Source organism: Penicillium griseofulvum (assembly GCF_001561935.1).
Source record: "Penicillium griseofulvum strain PG3 chromosome Unknown contig_79, whole genome shotgun sequence".
Classification (NCBI taxonomy): domain Eukaryota; kingdom Fungi; phylum Ascomycota; class Eurotiomycetes; order Eurotiales; family Aspergillaceae; genus Penicillium; species Penicillium griseofulvum.
In genome coordinates, this window is record NW_024467420.1 from 2,376,626 (window position 1) to 2,392,400 (window position 15,775).

General features: G+C 50.3%; 6 protein-coding genes across 6 annotated transcripts; 2 read left to right on the top strand and 4 right to left on the bottom strand.

Moving 5' to 3' along the window:
- Positions 1-214: 214 nt before the first annotated feature.
- On the bottom strand, positions 215-830 carry PGRI_007910 (MARVEL domain-containing protein; the record flags this gene model as incomplete). The annotated part of the gene is made up of 3 exons (XM_040788504.1): positions 215-362; positions 422-707; positions 755-830. The coding sequence occupies 3 exons, from the start codon at positions 828-830 to the stop codon at positions 215-217; spliced, it is 510 nt and encodes a 169-aa protein (XP_040652276.1).
- Positions 831-1,720: 890 nt separating this feature from the next.
- Positions 1,721-2,436, bottom strand: rcf1 (respiratory supercomplex assembly factor RCF1; the record flags this gene model as incomplete). Its single annotated transcript, XM_040788505.1, has 3 exons — positions 1,721-2,145; positions 2,225-2,295; positions 2,396-2,436. 3 exons carry the CDS (start codon positions 2,434-2,436, stop codon positions 1,721-1,723), a joined length of 537 nt encoding a protein of 178 aa, XP_040652277.1.
- A 755-nt stretch (positions 2,437-3,191) lies between these two features.
- PGRI_007930 (threonine dehydratase, biosynthetic) lies at positions 3,192-5,020 on the top strand (the record flags this gene model as incomplete). The annotated part of the gene is made up of 3 exons (XM_040788506.1): positions 3,192-3,377; positions 3,441-3,657; positions 3,717-5,020. 3 exons carry the CDS (start codon positions 3,192-3,194, stop codon positions 5,018-5,020), a joined length of 1,707 nt encoding a protein of 568 aa, XP_040652278.1.
- Positions 5,021-7,361: 2,341 nt separating this feature from the next.
- Positions 7,362-9,939, top strand: PGRI_007940 (elongation factor G; the record flags this gene model as incomplete). The annotated part of the gene is made up of 4 exons (XM_040788507.1): positions 7,362-7,564; positions 7,618-7,729; positions 7,797-9,826; positions 9,885-9,939. 4 exons carry the CDS (start codon positions 7,362-7,364, stop codon positions 9,937-9,939), a joined length of 2,400 nt encoding a protein of 799 aa, XP_040652279.1.
- Positions 9,940-10,280: 341 nt separating this feature from the next.
- Positions 10,281-11,483, bottom strand: PGRI_007950 (uncharacterized protein; the record flags this gene model as incomplete). Its single annotated transcript, XM_040788508.1, has 1 exon — positions 10,281-11,483. One exon carries the CDS (start codon positions 11,481-11,483, stop codon positions 10,281-10,283), a length of 1,203 nt encoding a protein of 400 aa, XP_040652280.1.
- Positions 11,484-12,113: 630 nt separating this feature from the next.
- On the bottom strand, positions 12,114-15,743 carry PGRI_007960 (uncharacterized protein; the record flags this gene model as incomplete). The annotated part of the gene is made up of 1 exon (XM_040788509.1): positions 12,114-15,743. One exon carries the CDS (start codon positions 15,741-15,743, stop codon positions 12,114-12,116), a length of 3,630 nt encoding a protein of 1,209 aa, XP_040652281.1.
- Positions 15,744-15,775: the final 32 nt, after the last annotated feature.

A 15,775-nucleotide genomic window follows, 5' to 3' on the forward strand; every position in this document is an offset into this window, starting at 1 on the left:
TAAGAAATAGATTATCATATTAACATTAGGTCGATACATGACCAGACCATTTCTGGCATTATCAAGAAATCCTTGTATATAAACAGCGGTGTTCGTCAAATCAACCAGGGTATCGCTTTCATCTAGGAAACTGAACCACGTGCGTATCATAGCTTGCAAGTTGTGCAAGTTTTGGTATAAAACATATCCTCGGGGTATGTATGACACATCCCATCTAGACAGCGTCGGTAGTGGCGGTAGTAGTATTGTTGGCGCCAGCATCAGCCATCTCCGGGGAAGCCTCGTCACGGTGGTTCTTCGCGTTGCGACGAGAGTTCTTCACGTCTATGATGGCAAAGGCGTTTGTGACGACGAAAGTAGCCCTGTTCAGAACGTACGTTAGACAATGTATGTACTTATTAATCCTTGGGCGTCTATTTACCATTGGACAGCCCCGACGACAATCAAAGCCTGGAGGGCATGGCAGCTGGAATAGTGGCATGCACCAGGCGAGGGGATCATGGCGGCCAAGGCGATCCAACCGCTGAGCCAGAGGCCGCCGGTGATCAGCTCAATAAGAGGAATGGCAACTTCATGTGAGAAGCGAGGATAGGCTACAGGTGCGAGGCCCAGGTAGGGGACTGCAATGGCTGTTGTCCAGCAGCCGTTGAAGAGCATGTAGTAGATGACATTTGAGTAGGACCATTCGTCGTATAGAGAGGCGATTTCTAGATGGTGTTAATGTGGGTCTGATAAAGTTCATAGTGAAACGAACCATATGCAGTAAGACCAATTGTAGCCAGGGACAGGATGGCCTGCACGATTCGCAATGGGTAGATCCAGGAAAGCATCTTGGGTATGAATACAGTTCTTTTGATGGGCGGGACGTATACAGGATATAGCGTCTTTTGGGTAGATGGTTGGGGGAAAGGATTGGAAAATAAGATCTACAGTCATATGGGAATGCCATGGGCCTTTATACTCTTGTGGGAGACGGCCCACAAAGCTAGCTTCACGTCATGGCGTTGTGATTCGGGAAAGAATGTGCATTGGGGTAGATTTGCAGTCAGGCTGAGGGGTGGAGACTCGGAGTAGGGATTGAAAAGTTTGACGCAGGATTCTGATAGACCCTGAGGCTTTCCGAATTAGGGTTTTGGGGTCTGATAGTTCAACTTCCCCGCCTTAGGATCATCCCCTTTGGCCATGCATCTGACCATATTGAGTCTTCAAGATGAAAAGCACCATTTATCCTGAATTCTCAAGGATTCAACAATGCCATTTCAAAACCACACTTACTTGACGGCACTCTGGTTCCGAATAAGAATATCATATGTTAGGTCGTTCGCATGGCGCTAGCCTTGTCGATCTCACATGAAAGCCTCGGCCAAGCAAACGAATTCGGCCATGATGATCCAAAATCAACATGCTGCTTTTTCGGAAATGTTTCCATGATTTTGCCAAGGGTGTGGTTTACCTTATTGTGCTAGTGGCGCCATTCAAGCTTGTTTGGCGCGGATCAATTTGGGACATTTCAACCTCGGCACGTCGATCTTCGGACATCCCGTCCACAACACAACGCAGACACGAACAACCCGATGAGCTCATCGTACTTCTGTCACTTATGAATATGCATTCTAGAACGACAGCACAATCCATCAGTTGAAGGTCCACATGGAAAATTTCGATGCATATACAAAAAAACAGCCAAAATAATCTCTCCTATCTTACACAGCGCACGTTATCAGTTCCGTGAAATAAGAGCCCTGACGGCATCCATAACCCCAATAGACTTTTCATCGGCGGGCTCAATCGACGACCGTGCCGCTTCGCTCTCCTTGCGCGGCGCTGGCTTATTTCCGACCTCCTTAGCCGCAGCTTCAATGGCAGCGTGTCGCTCCCTCCATTCGCGATCCTCCTTATCACGAATCTCAAGTTCGCGCAACCACGCGTCGCGCTTTTCTTGCTTCTTCCGAAGTTCCACGGCTTGGTCGAATTCCCGGCGCTGCTGGCGCTCCGTCTTGAAGTACATTCCACCGGCGACTAGGGCGACTAGTGTGAAGGCTTGTGCGTAGATACGGGCTCGGAACATTCGGTTCATTTCAACTGAGTCGCCGGATTTCATCGACCGGTAGGCGCGGTAGAGGGCATAACATGTTGCAGCGCATCCTAGTAGTATGTATTAGTATTGATGTCGGGAAGGAAATGCCGAGGGGGAGGCGAGGCGTTGTGCTAGGGGAGCCCGTACCAAGTGGCACGAGCGGCTCTTCCTTGAGGCGTCGTGTGAATTTCTCAGTGCCGGTCTCTTCTGTAAATTGACTATCCGAAGTTGAGTGTTAGCAGACGGACCCTCCCTTGGCTTTCTCTGCGATATTGTTGCGTGCCGCTTGCGGGGGGCGCGGATAATATGGACACATACGGGTTGCCTTCAAAAGACGAAGGTACGGGTTCCTTGCTCATCGTGAAGTTGATGGGGTCGGGTATCTTTAAGTCGTGCGGAGTTGAATTGCGTCCACGGAGTGCGGAGTTTTCGGTTCAAGGATATTCGGTCGGCCTTTATAAATGAGGGGTTCAGTTGTAACGATTGTATCGAGAGGCGCGAGAAGTTGGAAGTTTTGAGGTTGGAATAGACTACTCGAGATGTGGTAGGGTCTGTGGTATGACGCCAACCTTGGGAAGTTTTTCAAACATATCGGGTTATGTAACTATTTGGCCGGGACCTCCATACTGCAGCATCTATATCTTTAAATGAGGGCATTGGTCTTTGTATTTTGCTTAAATGGCTCTGTTGATAAATGATACTCTCATCTTATTACTGGTTTAAAATACAAACAGCAAAGATATATAATTTATTGTCCAATTAGCCCTGAGCACCTCATCGTTGACCGCTATCTACTTGTACACCATGCCTGTACCTGTCCAGGGCTGCCCCTCCAACATTCAATAATCCAGTATAAGAGACAGACAATTTCTTTTTTTGCCTGGTAAATTAACGATTAATCGCTTTAGTCTCTACTTTCATTCCCTCAGCACACCCAAATCAACCTGTATCAACCTTTATTTAGGGCTCGTAGAGTTGATGACATAAGGACCTCCGATCACGGTCCCGCCTTCGCAAGAAAAAAGAGTCAGAGAGTTTAGAATTTGCCAGCTTCCAAATACTTTCTCATTGAGATTGATTGTCTCCATCTGGCAGAAATCATCTCAAAGTCATTATGTCTGACGAAAGCACTAATGGCATCGCCACGCCCGTCACTCCCACTCCCAAGATGAGCGGGCTTGCGTTGACAGAGTATACCGCCGCTCCGACGCCGCCCTCTGAACGCGAGCGCAGGACCCCCGGCTTGCCTCCCAATTGGGGCATCCCTGAAGCTTTCCTGCTTCCCAATGGCTACCCAGATGTAATTGAAGCTCTGCAATTCATACTGGATCTTCAAATTCTAACGTTTGCCCCGCAATTCTAGTATCTCCGGTTGATTTTGACGTCACGAGTTTACGATGTTATTGAAGAAAGCCCTCTTACCCATGCTGTCAACCTGAGCAACCGGCTGGAGTGCCGAGTGCTTCTCAAGCGCGAGGATCTGCTTCCGGTGTTCAGCTTCAAGCTCCGTGGCGCATACAACAAGATGGCTCATCTGAACGATGAACAGCGCTGGAAGGGTGTTATTGCCTGCTCTGCTGGTGAGTCTATAGTTGGTGGATAAGACAAACTCGAAGTGCTTCTTACTCACTCTGTATAGGAAACCATGCTCAAGGTGTGGCTTATTCTGCGCGCAAGCTAAGAATCCCCGCTACCATCGTCATGCCTTCTGGCACCCCCGCCATTAAACACTTGAATGTTGCTCGCTTGGGAGGAAGTGTCGTTCTTCACGGCATGGACTTTGATGCTGCCAAAGATGAGGCTCACCGATTGGAGAAGCAGCATGATCTGACAAACATCCCGCCGTTCGACGACCCTTATGTCATTGCTGGCCAAGGTACCATCGGTATGGAGCTTCTGCGCCAGGCAAACTTGGACAAGCTCGAGGCAGTCTTCTGTGCTGTTGGCGGAGGTGGTCTCATTGCCGGCATTGGAGTTTACCTCAAGCGCATCGCACCCCAGGTGAAGGTCATCGGTGTCGAGGCTTACGATGCCAACGCCATGACTCAGTCCCTCGATGCGGGTAACCGAGTCTTCCTCAAGGAGGTTGGCCTCTTTGCGGACGGTGCTGCAGTTAAGTCTGTCGGAGAGGAAACTTGGCGTCTTAGCCGCGAGGTCATCGACGATGTCATCCAGGTATCCACCGACGAGACCTGCGCGGCCATCAAGGACGCCTTCGAGGATACCCGGTCCATCGTCGAGCCCGCCGGCGCTCTCGCTCTTGCCGGTCTTAAGAAGTACATTGCCAAGAACCCCAGCCCTGACCCCAACCGCGAGCTTATTGCCATTACCTCCGGCGCCAATATGGACTTCGACCGTCTGCGGTTTGTTGCTGAGCGCGCTGCTCTTGGCGAGAAGAAGGAAGCACTCCTCAGCGTGAAAATCCCCGAGAAGCCTGGTGCGTTTGCCAAGCTTGTTGAGATTGTCCTGCCCCACGCCGTCACTGCATTCAACTACCGCTATGCCCGCGAAGAGTCGGCCGACGTGCTGATGGGTATCTCACTGTCCACCTCTACTGGCCGCGAAGACCTAGCCAAGATCATGGAACAGCTGGAGAAGGGCGGCATGAGCTGCCGGGACTTGAGTGATGACGAACTTGCCAAGCGTCATCTACGTTTCCTCGTCGGAGGCCGTTGCGAGGTCGCCGATGAACGCATCTTCATGTTCGAGTTCCCCGAGCGTCCAGGTGCTCTCGCCAAGTTCCTCACCACCCTCCGCCCTGAACAGAATATCTCTCTGTTCCACTACCGTAACTACGGCGGCGATGTAGGCAAGGTGTTGGCTGGAATCCAGTGCCCGTCGCCCGAGAAGGAGGACTTGGAGGCCTTCCTTCAGGATCTAGGCTATCCGTTCAGTGAGCACACTGACTCTCCCACTTACAAGACCTTCTTGCGTTCTGAATAAAAATTCTGTTAAGATCGCATATGAAGAGAAGATGGGTAACGAGAAGATGCATTGTTCATAGCTTGTTATGATTTAAGCGGTTTAAGGTCCAGGCCTGTTTTGTCTCTTGTTTGGCGTTCGGTTCATTTCGATAGACCCTCTGTATCATAGGTCACATAGTTTACTGTTAGGATTTCCTATACATACTTGCATAAGTACAAATATCCTCAAATGTCCTTCTCACTGTTGAGAATTCCTGGGACATAATGGCACCAGTGCCAGGGAAAGGATATCTAGTTACAATTCATAGGATCCAATTCAAGAGTTGATGGTCACATGGAATCTTTCTTAAATATAAACTCTCTTTGAAGTTATCATGTGACATAGAGCAATTAAGGCGCAGGGGGAAGTCCATTTTCGGAAGGTACGTGAGACGATAAAAGGAATCCTCTCACCTTTCTCTCTCTTCCCTTATTCCTCTCCCCAATCCTCCCTGTCTCACCGTAGCCCACCGAGGCAGCGCAGAGGGTGGTCCTCGAAAGACATCAACACCAAGTTGTTGAGGCCTTCGAAGGTCCGAATACAAATCAAACTGCCAGTTCTAGTGCGAGTCCTGATAAGTTAGTGACTGAACTCTTGGAGTTCAGTGGTCACTGACAGATTCCACGGAATACATGAATAGGGGGTGTTTTCACCCCTATCACTCTTATACACTACACAGTCACCTAGATAGTTACCAGTAGTAGCATGGCTCGTTTGCCATCCTGTAGACTATCCCAATCTGTATCCTAGACAATGTATTTTTTGTAGTGTTCAGTATGCTCTAGGGTGCTGAACGTGTAGTTAAACTGCATACTCTCAGCTACGACTCGTAGTCTCGTAACTTCAGAGGGCAATTCTATTTCGTAAATCGGGTCTTCACATCAGATCAGCAGATAGATTCCAGCTAGCTATCCTAAATAGCATCAGTAAAGGAATAAAACAGACTGTTCTACCCAGTCACTAAATAAACGCACATTTCGTATCTTTCTGTTTTCCCTCTTGCTCTTATACTTGTAGTGTAAAACTGACCAATCACAGCGGCCAAACCCCTCGGCCGACCGGCGATACAGAAGCTCCGGCCAACATTTGCGATCGCATCACGAGAGAACCTTTGGAGCCAAATATCAACCTCGCACCGCACCCCGATACCTCTTGTTATTCATAAGGTGATACTTGAGGCGCAGCCTCCAATTGATCACCTTCCGTGGAGATAGACCGAAATCGAAACCCGCCGCCATGTTCTCCCTCCGCACCGTATTCGGTGCCTCCTCTGGAGCCCTCCGCCAATTCCTCCCCTCCGTGACCACTCGGACTGCCTCATTACGGCCTTTCTCACACATGATCAGCAACAGCCTGACGAGGCTGCGTGGACAAGCTAAGTCCGGCAATTCTGTTGCCGTGGCGAATGCATCTGCTAGACAGGTGGAGCAGGTTCGGGGAATGAAGACTCGGTCTTCTGTCAAGAGACTGTGTGATGGCTGCAAGGTATGATTTAATATATTGAATCCGTTCATATCTGAACGATTGGGGAATTATGCCGGGACTTGTGCTGACTCTGCTGAACAGCCCGTTCACCGGAAAGGTCGTGTCTACATCATCTGGTGAGTTGTGGTTACCCTGCGCCATTGAAGGCTATACTTGAAGTCGTTCGGTTCTAATATTTGTTTTCTTGATATTTTAGTTCGAAGAACCCCAAGCACAAGCAACGGCAGGGGAAATAGAGTTGTCGCTTTCCATCATTTTCTCCGGTAGCGTCTATCGCTTTGTCCTTCCACGGAAGCCTTTACTCGAACAATCTGAGATATTGGCAGTATTTCTAGGCATACAAATATGCTGTCGATAACCAGGTCGTCTTGAAATACCTCGGATATACGGCTTATCGTCGTGGAACTCGGATCGGCGGCATACTTTTGCATTCTTGTTTCAAAACCAGACAGTGGTTGGATACCACGGCGCTTGTGTCTTTTTCCTGTATATTAGTGCAATGAAGTTTATTGGGTCTTCATGTTTCAATTCAACTCATGATCTCCAGTCTTGTCTTTCTTGAATGGCCAACGTCTATGGATATATGCGCAGTTACCCCAACAAGCGGCTTGTCGCCGAACTCAAGCATACACAGAACCAACATATCACCGTTTTCAATCTTGATATCTCATTTTATGGCTATACCTCCACCGAATGGTAATCTACCGGATGTGATGGGCCGATGTAAATAATCACGTGATGCGTTCCTGGCTTCCCCGAACTTTTTTTTCGGGGAGCCAACTAAACATTCAATTCGCGTTGATCATATCAATTCTGGTGTGGTTGGATCATCACGATGCGGTCTCCTACTCTTATGCGGTTACAATCCCGCGCGGTGTCTGGTTTGACCAGATCAGCTCGTTTCCAGCCCCAGACTCTTCTGCGCCAGCGATGCGCTTCCACAGCCGCTTTCCGGTCCGCCGCTGTTGCGCCAGCTTATCAGTCGAAGTTGGGACAATGGGACCAGCGCCGAAATGCCTCTGAGGTTGCCTCCGCAGTGTAAGTATACTCGTCGAACTCTGTCTTTTACTCTTTTTAATTTTTGTTGTCAGTCTCGAGGCTGCTAAGGCCAACCCGGACGGTCTATCTCAAGCCGCCATTATCGACAGTCTGGATCCGGTCGAAGCCGCTCGTCTTGACAAGTGTCGTAACATTGGTATTGCGGTACATAATATCCCAATTGCCTCGTGACTTCGTTTGGTTCTTGTCTAATGAAGTTCTCCCTGCATAGGCCCACATCGACAGCGGTAAAACCACCTGTACCGAGCGAGTTCTTTTCTACACTGGTCGTATCAAGGCTATCCACGAGGTCCGCGGGCGTGACAGCGTCGGCGCCAAGATGGACTCCATGGACTTGGAACGTGAGAAGGGTATTACCATTCAGTCCGCTGCCACTTTCTGTGACTGGGTTAAGAAGGATAAGGAGGGTGTTGACCAAAAGTACCACCTCAACTTGATTGATACACCCGGTCACATTGATTTCACCATTGAGGTCGAGAGAGCGCTGCGCGTTCTTGACGGCGCTGTCATGATTCTGTGTGCTGTCTCGGGTGTCCAGTCCCAAACTATTACCGTCGATCGCCAAATGCGCCGCTACAACGTTCCTCGTATCTCGTTTGTGAACAAGATGGACCGCATGGGTGCCAACCCTTTCAAGGCGGTTGACCAGATCAACACCAAGTTGAAGATCCCTGCCGCTGCTGTTCAAGTCCCCATCGGCGCCGAGGACGAGTTCGAGGGTGTCGTTGATTTGATCCGCATGAAGGCTATATACAACGTTGGCGCGAGCGGCGAGGAGATCATGGAGAAGGATGAAATCCCCGAGAAGGTCAAGGCCCTTGCCGAGGAGCGCCGCACCATGCTCATCGAGACTCTTGCTGATGTCGACGACGAGATCGCAGAGATGTTTTTGGAGGAGATCACACCCAGCGAGGATCAGATCCGAGCTGCTATCCGCCGGGCTACTATCTCCTTGAAATTCACCCCTGTCTTCATGGGATCTGCTCTGGCTAACAAGTCAGTCCAGCCCATGCTGGACGGTGTTATTGACTACCTTCCCAACCCTTCTGAGGTTGAGAACCTCGCCCTTGACCAGAAGCGCGAAGAAGCGCCTGTCAAACTTGTTCCCTATAACTCTCTTCCATTTGTCGGTCTGGCTTTCAAGCTGGAAGAGAGCAACTTCGGTCAATTGACCTATATCCGTGTCTACCAGGGTACTCTCCGCAAGGGCTCCAACGTCTTCAACGCTCGCAACAACAAGAAGGTCAAGGTTCCCCGTATTGTCCGCATGCACTCCAACGACATGGAGGAAGTCACCGAGATTGGCTCTGGTGAGATTTGTGCCGTGTTCGGTATTGAGTGTGCATCTGGCGATACCTTCACCGATGGAACTCTCGGCTACAGTATGTCATCCATGTTCGTTCCTGAGCCCGTTATCTCGCTCTCTATCAAGCCCAAGCAGAGCAAAGACGGTGCCAACTTCTCCAAGGCCATGGCCCGCTTCCAGAGAGAGGACCCGACCTTCCGAGTGAGCTACGATAGCGAGAGTGACCAGACCATTATCTCCGGAATGGGTGAACTCCACCTTGACATCTACGTTGAGCGTATGCGCCGTGAGTACCGGGTCGACTGCGAGACCGGTCAGCCCCAGGTCGCCTACCGTGAGACTATCGGAAACCGTGTTGAGTTCGACCACCTGCTCAAGAAGCAGTCCGGTGGACCTGGAGAATTCGCCCGTGTTATGGGATTCATGGAGCCCACCGGCGCCCTCGAGGAGAACAAGTTCGAGCAGCAGGTTATTGGAGGCAGTATTTCGGAGAAGTTCCTGTATGCTTGCGAGAAGGGTTTCAACCTCTCTTGTGAGAAGGGTCCTCTGATCGGCCACAAGGTTCTCGGCACTCGCATGGTCATCAACGACGGTGCCACCCACATGACTGATTCTTCCGAAATGTCCTTCAAGAACGCCACCCAACAGGCGTTCCGCAAGGCTTTCGCCGAAAGTCAGCCTTCCGTTCTGGAGCCTCTCATGAAGACGGTTGTGACCGCTCCCACCGAATTCCAGGGTGATGTTATCGGCCTGCTGAACAAGCGCGGCGCCACCATCAACGACACCGAGACCGGTGTTGACGAGTTCACTGTCTACGCTGACTGCAGTCTGAACGGCATGTTCGGTTTCAGCAGTAACCTGCGTGCCGCTACTCAGGGCAAGGGTGAATACACCATGGAGTTCAGCCACTACGAGAAGGCTCCTCCTCACATGCAGTATGTTTCAACCAGTACTTCCCTAAATACGTCCATTACTAACTATCTTCTCCTACAGGAAGGAACTCATTGCCAAGTACCTGAAGGCCCAGGCTGACAGACACAAGAAATAAACGATAAAATATGTAATAACACCCACCCACTCCGACTCTGGCAATCCACGCCGGGCAGTGCCTGGCATTGGCTCTTGTTGGAACTAAGAAGCAGCATATTTTGGTTTCAATGCCTGCTGCCTCTTCCATCAAAACCCCCCTGTACTATTTACGCATGGCACTATATCACACTGTGACTTTCTGGGACCTGTATTTGAAGATTAAGATACTACTTTCTACTCTCCTATCTGAACAAATAGATTATTGTTTTATTATATTCATCTTTCTTTGGATTAATGACTCGTGGAATATAAAGTTAGAATTCTAAGCATAACCCTAACGTATCAACTCAACATCTCTATTCAACCACCACGCTCTCCACCCTTTCGCAAGTCTTCAACTCCCGCCTTCTTCTTAAGCTTAGGAGGGGGCGGGGGAGCACTATAATATAGACGACAGGGAATATAAGCAACACCTGAGGGATCAATAGGAAGCAGGTTGACGTAAACGGGAGGCGATGGCTTCAAGCGAGACGCTGCAGATGAACAATCAGTCGTACCCTTCGTCTGTTCAATATTAGCATGTTTGCTTGGTATATGATCTACCCATCTAATCTTAAGCTTCTTTTCTGATTTGAATATCGACACACGCACAGATGAGTTCGAGCTTGATAGTCCTGAAAGAGCCGGGAGGGGAAGGAGGGAGTCATGGGCAATAATATTATCAATGGGTAGGACTGGGAGAGGCTTCACGGGAATGGGAGGGAGGGGTTTATCCTGTAGTCTATTAGTCTTATTCGTATATTTATTTTGATCGGTCCCAGACTCAGACACAGGAATGTCCTCTAGGAAATCATTCTTATGAAGATTGAATCTCCGAAACGCCTGGATGATAGGAATATCTTCCTCACGCACACCGGTGAACAAGGGAGGCAAATCCTCTGCATGTTGATCGTCTTCTAACTTTTCCATGAGGTCTTCAACCTCCGGGTCGCTGAGGGCACCGATGAAGAGGGGCCATCGCGCATCAGCAGGCGGTGGTGTAGGTGGACGAGATGGAAGCTCCTTCATAGCATTGGAAAGTCCAGAAACACCCTTACCCTGGTCTTGTGGTTTCGGGTGAGCGTCTTCGGCATAGACGGTAACATTATCCCAGATTGGAGCGCCTGTTTCGTCTCGGATTTGATAGAATGCTAATATACGACGAGCGATGTGCAGCTGGCTTTGTCCGTCCCTCACCATCATGGTCAGTCGGTAATCCAGATGAAAGTCTTGTTCGTACAAGACAATCACGAGGAAAGCACCGATTGCGTCGCCTGGGACCCGATCCTGAATCCATGTCCTCAAACATCTCCGCAGGTAATGGATGGCTTTGAGGTCCCAGGAAACGAGTAGGCGTCGTTGTTGGACGGCATGCATGGTATCGGCCGGTCTGGCCTCCAGGAATGACTGAAACAGGGGCTGTAGTTGCCACCGGCTGGTGCTGGCTTTCTTGTAGTAGTGGCTTGGATGTGGTTTTCCTGGGGTGGAGGAGTTAGTGGGAATCTTGTTACCTGTTGGAGACATTTTTGGAGTCTAAGATGAGTGATAGATATATTGTGAAGAATATACCCGAGGGAGGATTGTTTCTGCTGAAAAGAGATATACTTCAAAAAGTGTGACTGAATCCAATGGACATCTTCAGGTCTTTATATTTGGTCCTTCTTATAGGGTGAACACTTCCATTGTTAAGTATAGGAAGAGGACAGAACAAAGAGGTATATTGGAATACTTATATTCATCAAAGAAGATATTGTTCAGAAATATCCTGCAAGAGTGGCAAAGAGCGAAGAGCTTTGTTCCAAAAATTTCGAGTCCTTCATTGTCCGGTTGCTTGCAGAGGAATATCATTTGACAGCTGAAGGACAAGCAGTGGACAAGTTCCATGAAAAGAAGGAGAGGATTGTTCAAATGCATATTAGAAGAGAGACATGACAAAATTATGTACAAAAGAAGACAAGATATTATGGGAATCATTTGAAATGCAACGCTCCATTAAAATCATATATTAGGAAAGACGGTCATAAACAGGCTCACTGGAAGGGTATATTCATGCCAACATGGACGAGGGAGTTAAAACCCAGTAATGTAAAAAGTAAAGTCCGCAAAAGGGTATTGGGCACGGAGAAAGAGAGAAGAATTGTCCAAATGCAGCCATCAAAGCCACAAGACCCATCGGACACCAGTGAAGGCACCTCGGAAGACACCACGCACAAGCTTGAAAGCCATGACAATCAGCCACACCCACCAAAGCATCGCAACAAGGGCCCATTCCAAAACCATGAATCCGGTGCGGCGAATCCACCGTAATCGACGGCGACGCTTGCGAAGGCCCCTGTCAAGTGCATCACTCAGTTGTTTAACAGCAAGTGTGCTAGTGGTGTTGAGGTGGACACATAGGTCCTCGGCGTCATTTGCCGTGGTTCGGACACGGGGGGCCAGAGAATTGTTGACCAGATTTTCCAGGTTTGTCAGCTGGGAACGGAGAGGTGTTGATGTGGAGGTGGAGAAATGATGCATGGATTGTTGGAACGAGTGTTGGGTGTGTTCAAAACGCCGGAGAAGGTTTTGAGCAGCGAGGTCGAATTCGCCGATCCGCGTCACTCGTGGAACAGATGCACCAGGTCCCATAGAGAGTTGAAGCCAGTGGGGAACTGGCTCACGGGGGGTGTGGGCTCGGCGAGTGATCTCCCGGGCCTTAATCCCCGATGACAAGAGAAGAGCTCGTGTGCGCTCGACTTCTGGTTTTCCAGGTACACCCGTGTCAATCAATGTATGAATACTACGCCCAGATATACTCCAGGCGCGACTAGAGTCTGAAAGCCCTGTGCGTCTTCCATCGGGGGAAAGCCCTGGTGATGCTCGAGCGTTGGCAAGCCCAGTGACAGGAGGCCTTGTTAAGCTGAAAGGGATCGAAGGGTCTTTCATCTCGTTGCGCTTTGTCCGTCCCGCGCGCACAGAAGGGCTGAAATCAAGCGTCTTACTGCGTGGCAGCGAGAACTTTTTAGGAGAATCACGGGAGCCATTTTGTGGAGAGGAAGTTTGTTCGCCAGGACTGCCGAAATCAGTCACTTCTGCTGCATCACTTCGCTCATCTTGTCGCAGGGGTGATGTGAAGGTAGGCAGAGAGGGAATAAAGCTCCGGGATGAGTTCTTTTCGGAATTCCTACGAGTCAATCGCCCAGGCTCATCTGTAAATGTTGGCAGGCGCCGTAAAAGGCCTTTAGAGCCAGACTTCCTATCGCTTCTAGATTCTTCATCAGAATCGCTATCCTCTGATGCAAAAGTAGTGGCAGACGATGATTTCCGAGATTCAGGATCTGCGTCCTTCTTCAGGATGAGGTCTCCGACCTTGGAGACCTCATTCCCCACGATCTCTGCTATCCGGCCTGGTCCCTTGAATATTCCCCGCAGCTTTGATTCGGGAAGATGGGGCCCTTTACGGGACCGATATCCATCTGCTCGGGTTCCTTCAGGTGTGCCTTGATCATCAGGATAGGCTGACGACACAACATCAGGAAGAGGACTTGGCTCGAGCCTGGAGGTACCCTCCGTCCGCTCGGGCGCCGTCATATTTCGTTGACGTAAAGCCTCGGGTGCCGGTAATTCATCTTCCCGCTCTCGCTCTCGGTCTGCTTGTTTGCTCTTGCTGCGCTCATGCCGTGAAACAATCTTATGACGGAGACCCTTCTTTGCCGGAGAAGGAGATCGACTTGAAGGAGGGGATAGATTTACTGCTATGCTTGGGAAGTAACCAACATGGGCGGGAGAATTAGGCGCAGTACTATCCATGCCTTCCAAAGACATCCGAGGATCATGTCGGTCATCAACACTGCCCTCTGATGAGAAAGAGCCTTTTCGGTGCTTGCGGGCATGCTTCGTGTTGACCGACAGCGGCTCGGCTGGCTGTGGTGTCCTTCCCCGGTCAATATCAGCGTTACGAATAGACGGAGATTTGGCGCGGCGAGATCCTGAGTGTGCATGGTCGACGAATCTTTGGACATGGTCTCGGATATTCTCACGAGACATGCGGGGCTTTTCCTCGCCGGGAGGGCGGGTATCTGAGCCCGAAGAACTCGAGACGCTGGCAGAACGCATTTTGACATTATCCCACCGTGATGGCTTTCGTTTGCTGGAAGCACTGCGGCTCCGTAAGCTGTGTGAATGACTTCGAAATCTGTGCTTTTGCCGCCCTCGACCCACGCTCTTGAATTCGTGCGCCAATGCAGGGTGGGGACCGGAGAAAGAGGTGCGCGGCGATGAATGTGTCTCTCTAGTATCTCCCACTTCGACCGAAAGGCGCTGCTGTTTACGCGGCATCTTGAGGTCATCGCTTGCGTCCATGGTAACTAATTCTTTAGGGTCAGGGTAGATTTTATAGCCATCCTTGTCAACCACCTTCGTCTTGTTTGTACCATATTCCAGCCAGGCGGCATCGGCCAGAAGCTCTGCCGGCGAGATCTTCCAATCAATACGTGGCCGACGGGCCTTTATACTGCTGGTTCGGCTGGCTCGCCGCAAGCTCGAACCCGGAGAGGTAGGAATCATATCCATATCATCGTGTTCCCCGATGGAAATATGGCGGCGACCTTGTTGGAAAGGTGGGAGCTTCAAGCAATCTAGTTGGCCGTATTCTCTTTGGCTGTACTTTTGCTCGACGTTATCGATCCATTCATGGACTCTTTCAACGTCGTGCCATCCTTCTGCATCTGCATCTATGGAGCATTTCTCGCGATACCTGACCTTTCGGTTGCGGATCATTTGAAGCGGGTTATAGCAACGGTGGGATTTCCGCGGTTTAGACTCAGAACCATCCTTGACGGCATCTCGTAGAGGCGGTAATGAGGGCAGGAGCCGCATGTATTCATGAAATAAATCAAAATGATTGCGTGCTCTCTCAACACGAGCCAAAGTGCTTTCGGAGAATTCGTATGCCCGTTGATCCTCAATCGCGGATGCAGGCAACAGATTCACAACAGACGATTGCTCTAAGCTCGGCAGTGTCCCCTGTGACAACCGATTACCAGAGACCTGGGTGAAGTTGCGATACGTCGAATCGCGCTGGAAATTTCTCGCTCGTGGGGAATATGCATAGCTGTCTACTGACGGAACAGCAGGTTGAGAGACAGATATTGGTCTTCGGCTCTCAGAACCCGGGGGTATCCCAGATGCTGTCCTCCTCCGAGATTCGTTGAGATTCAAGGCTAGATTCACAATCTGGATCGAGTCCCTATCCAGGCCAGGAGTAGCATGTCCCACATTGTCGTCCTGTACCTCTGGATGCGAGGAGCTTTCGGAGGGCTGTCTACCAGGAGACGTAGAAGCTTGCCTGGTATTTACCGGGTTTGAAGTCGCATCCTTTGACATTGGTTCAGATGCACGATTCTTATGCCGGCTCCATGGAAATCGCGAGCGTTTCTTGGGAACCACGATCTCCGGCTCGGGAACGCTGCGCTTCTCTTGGGGAGGTTCTAGGGGACGAGGGCGGTTCAGGCTAACTCTTGTGCTTCGCGGGCGAGGCAATGAGTCAAGCAAAAAGCTACCTGAGCTCTGGACCCTCCGCTGGCCCGATGTCCTTTGATCTCCATCACGGGAACCGCTGCCTAGTGTACTACCTTCCAACTCCCCGCTCGGTCGGCCGTCGTTCGTTCGAGGCGGGGTCTGTCGGAACGAGCTTCCATCGGATCGGAGTAGAGTCGAAGCAGCACCAGGGGATCGGTCTTGGTGTCGTATATTCGCCGGAGAGATTGAAGATCGTGCAGGGGGCTCATTTGGTCGCTGCGACATTGCTGCAGGAAAGGCAACAATGCTAGATGGCA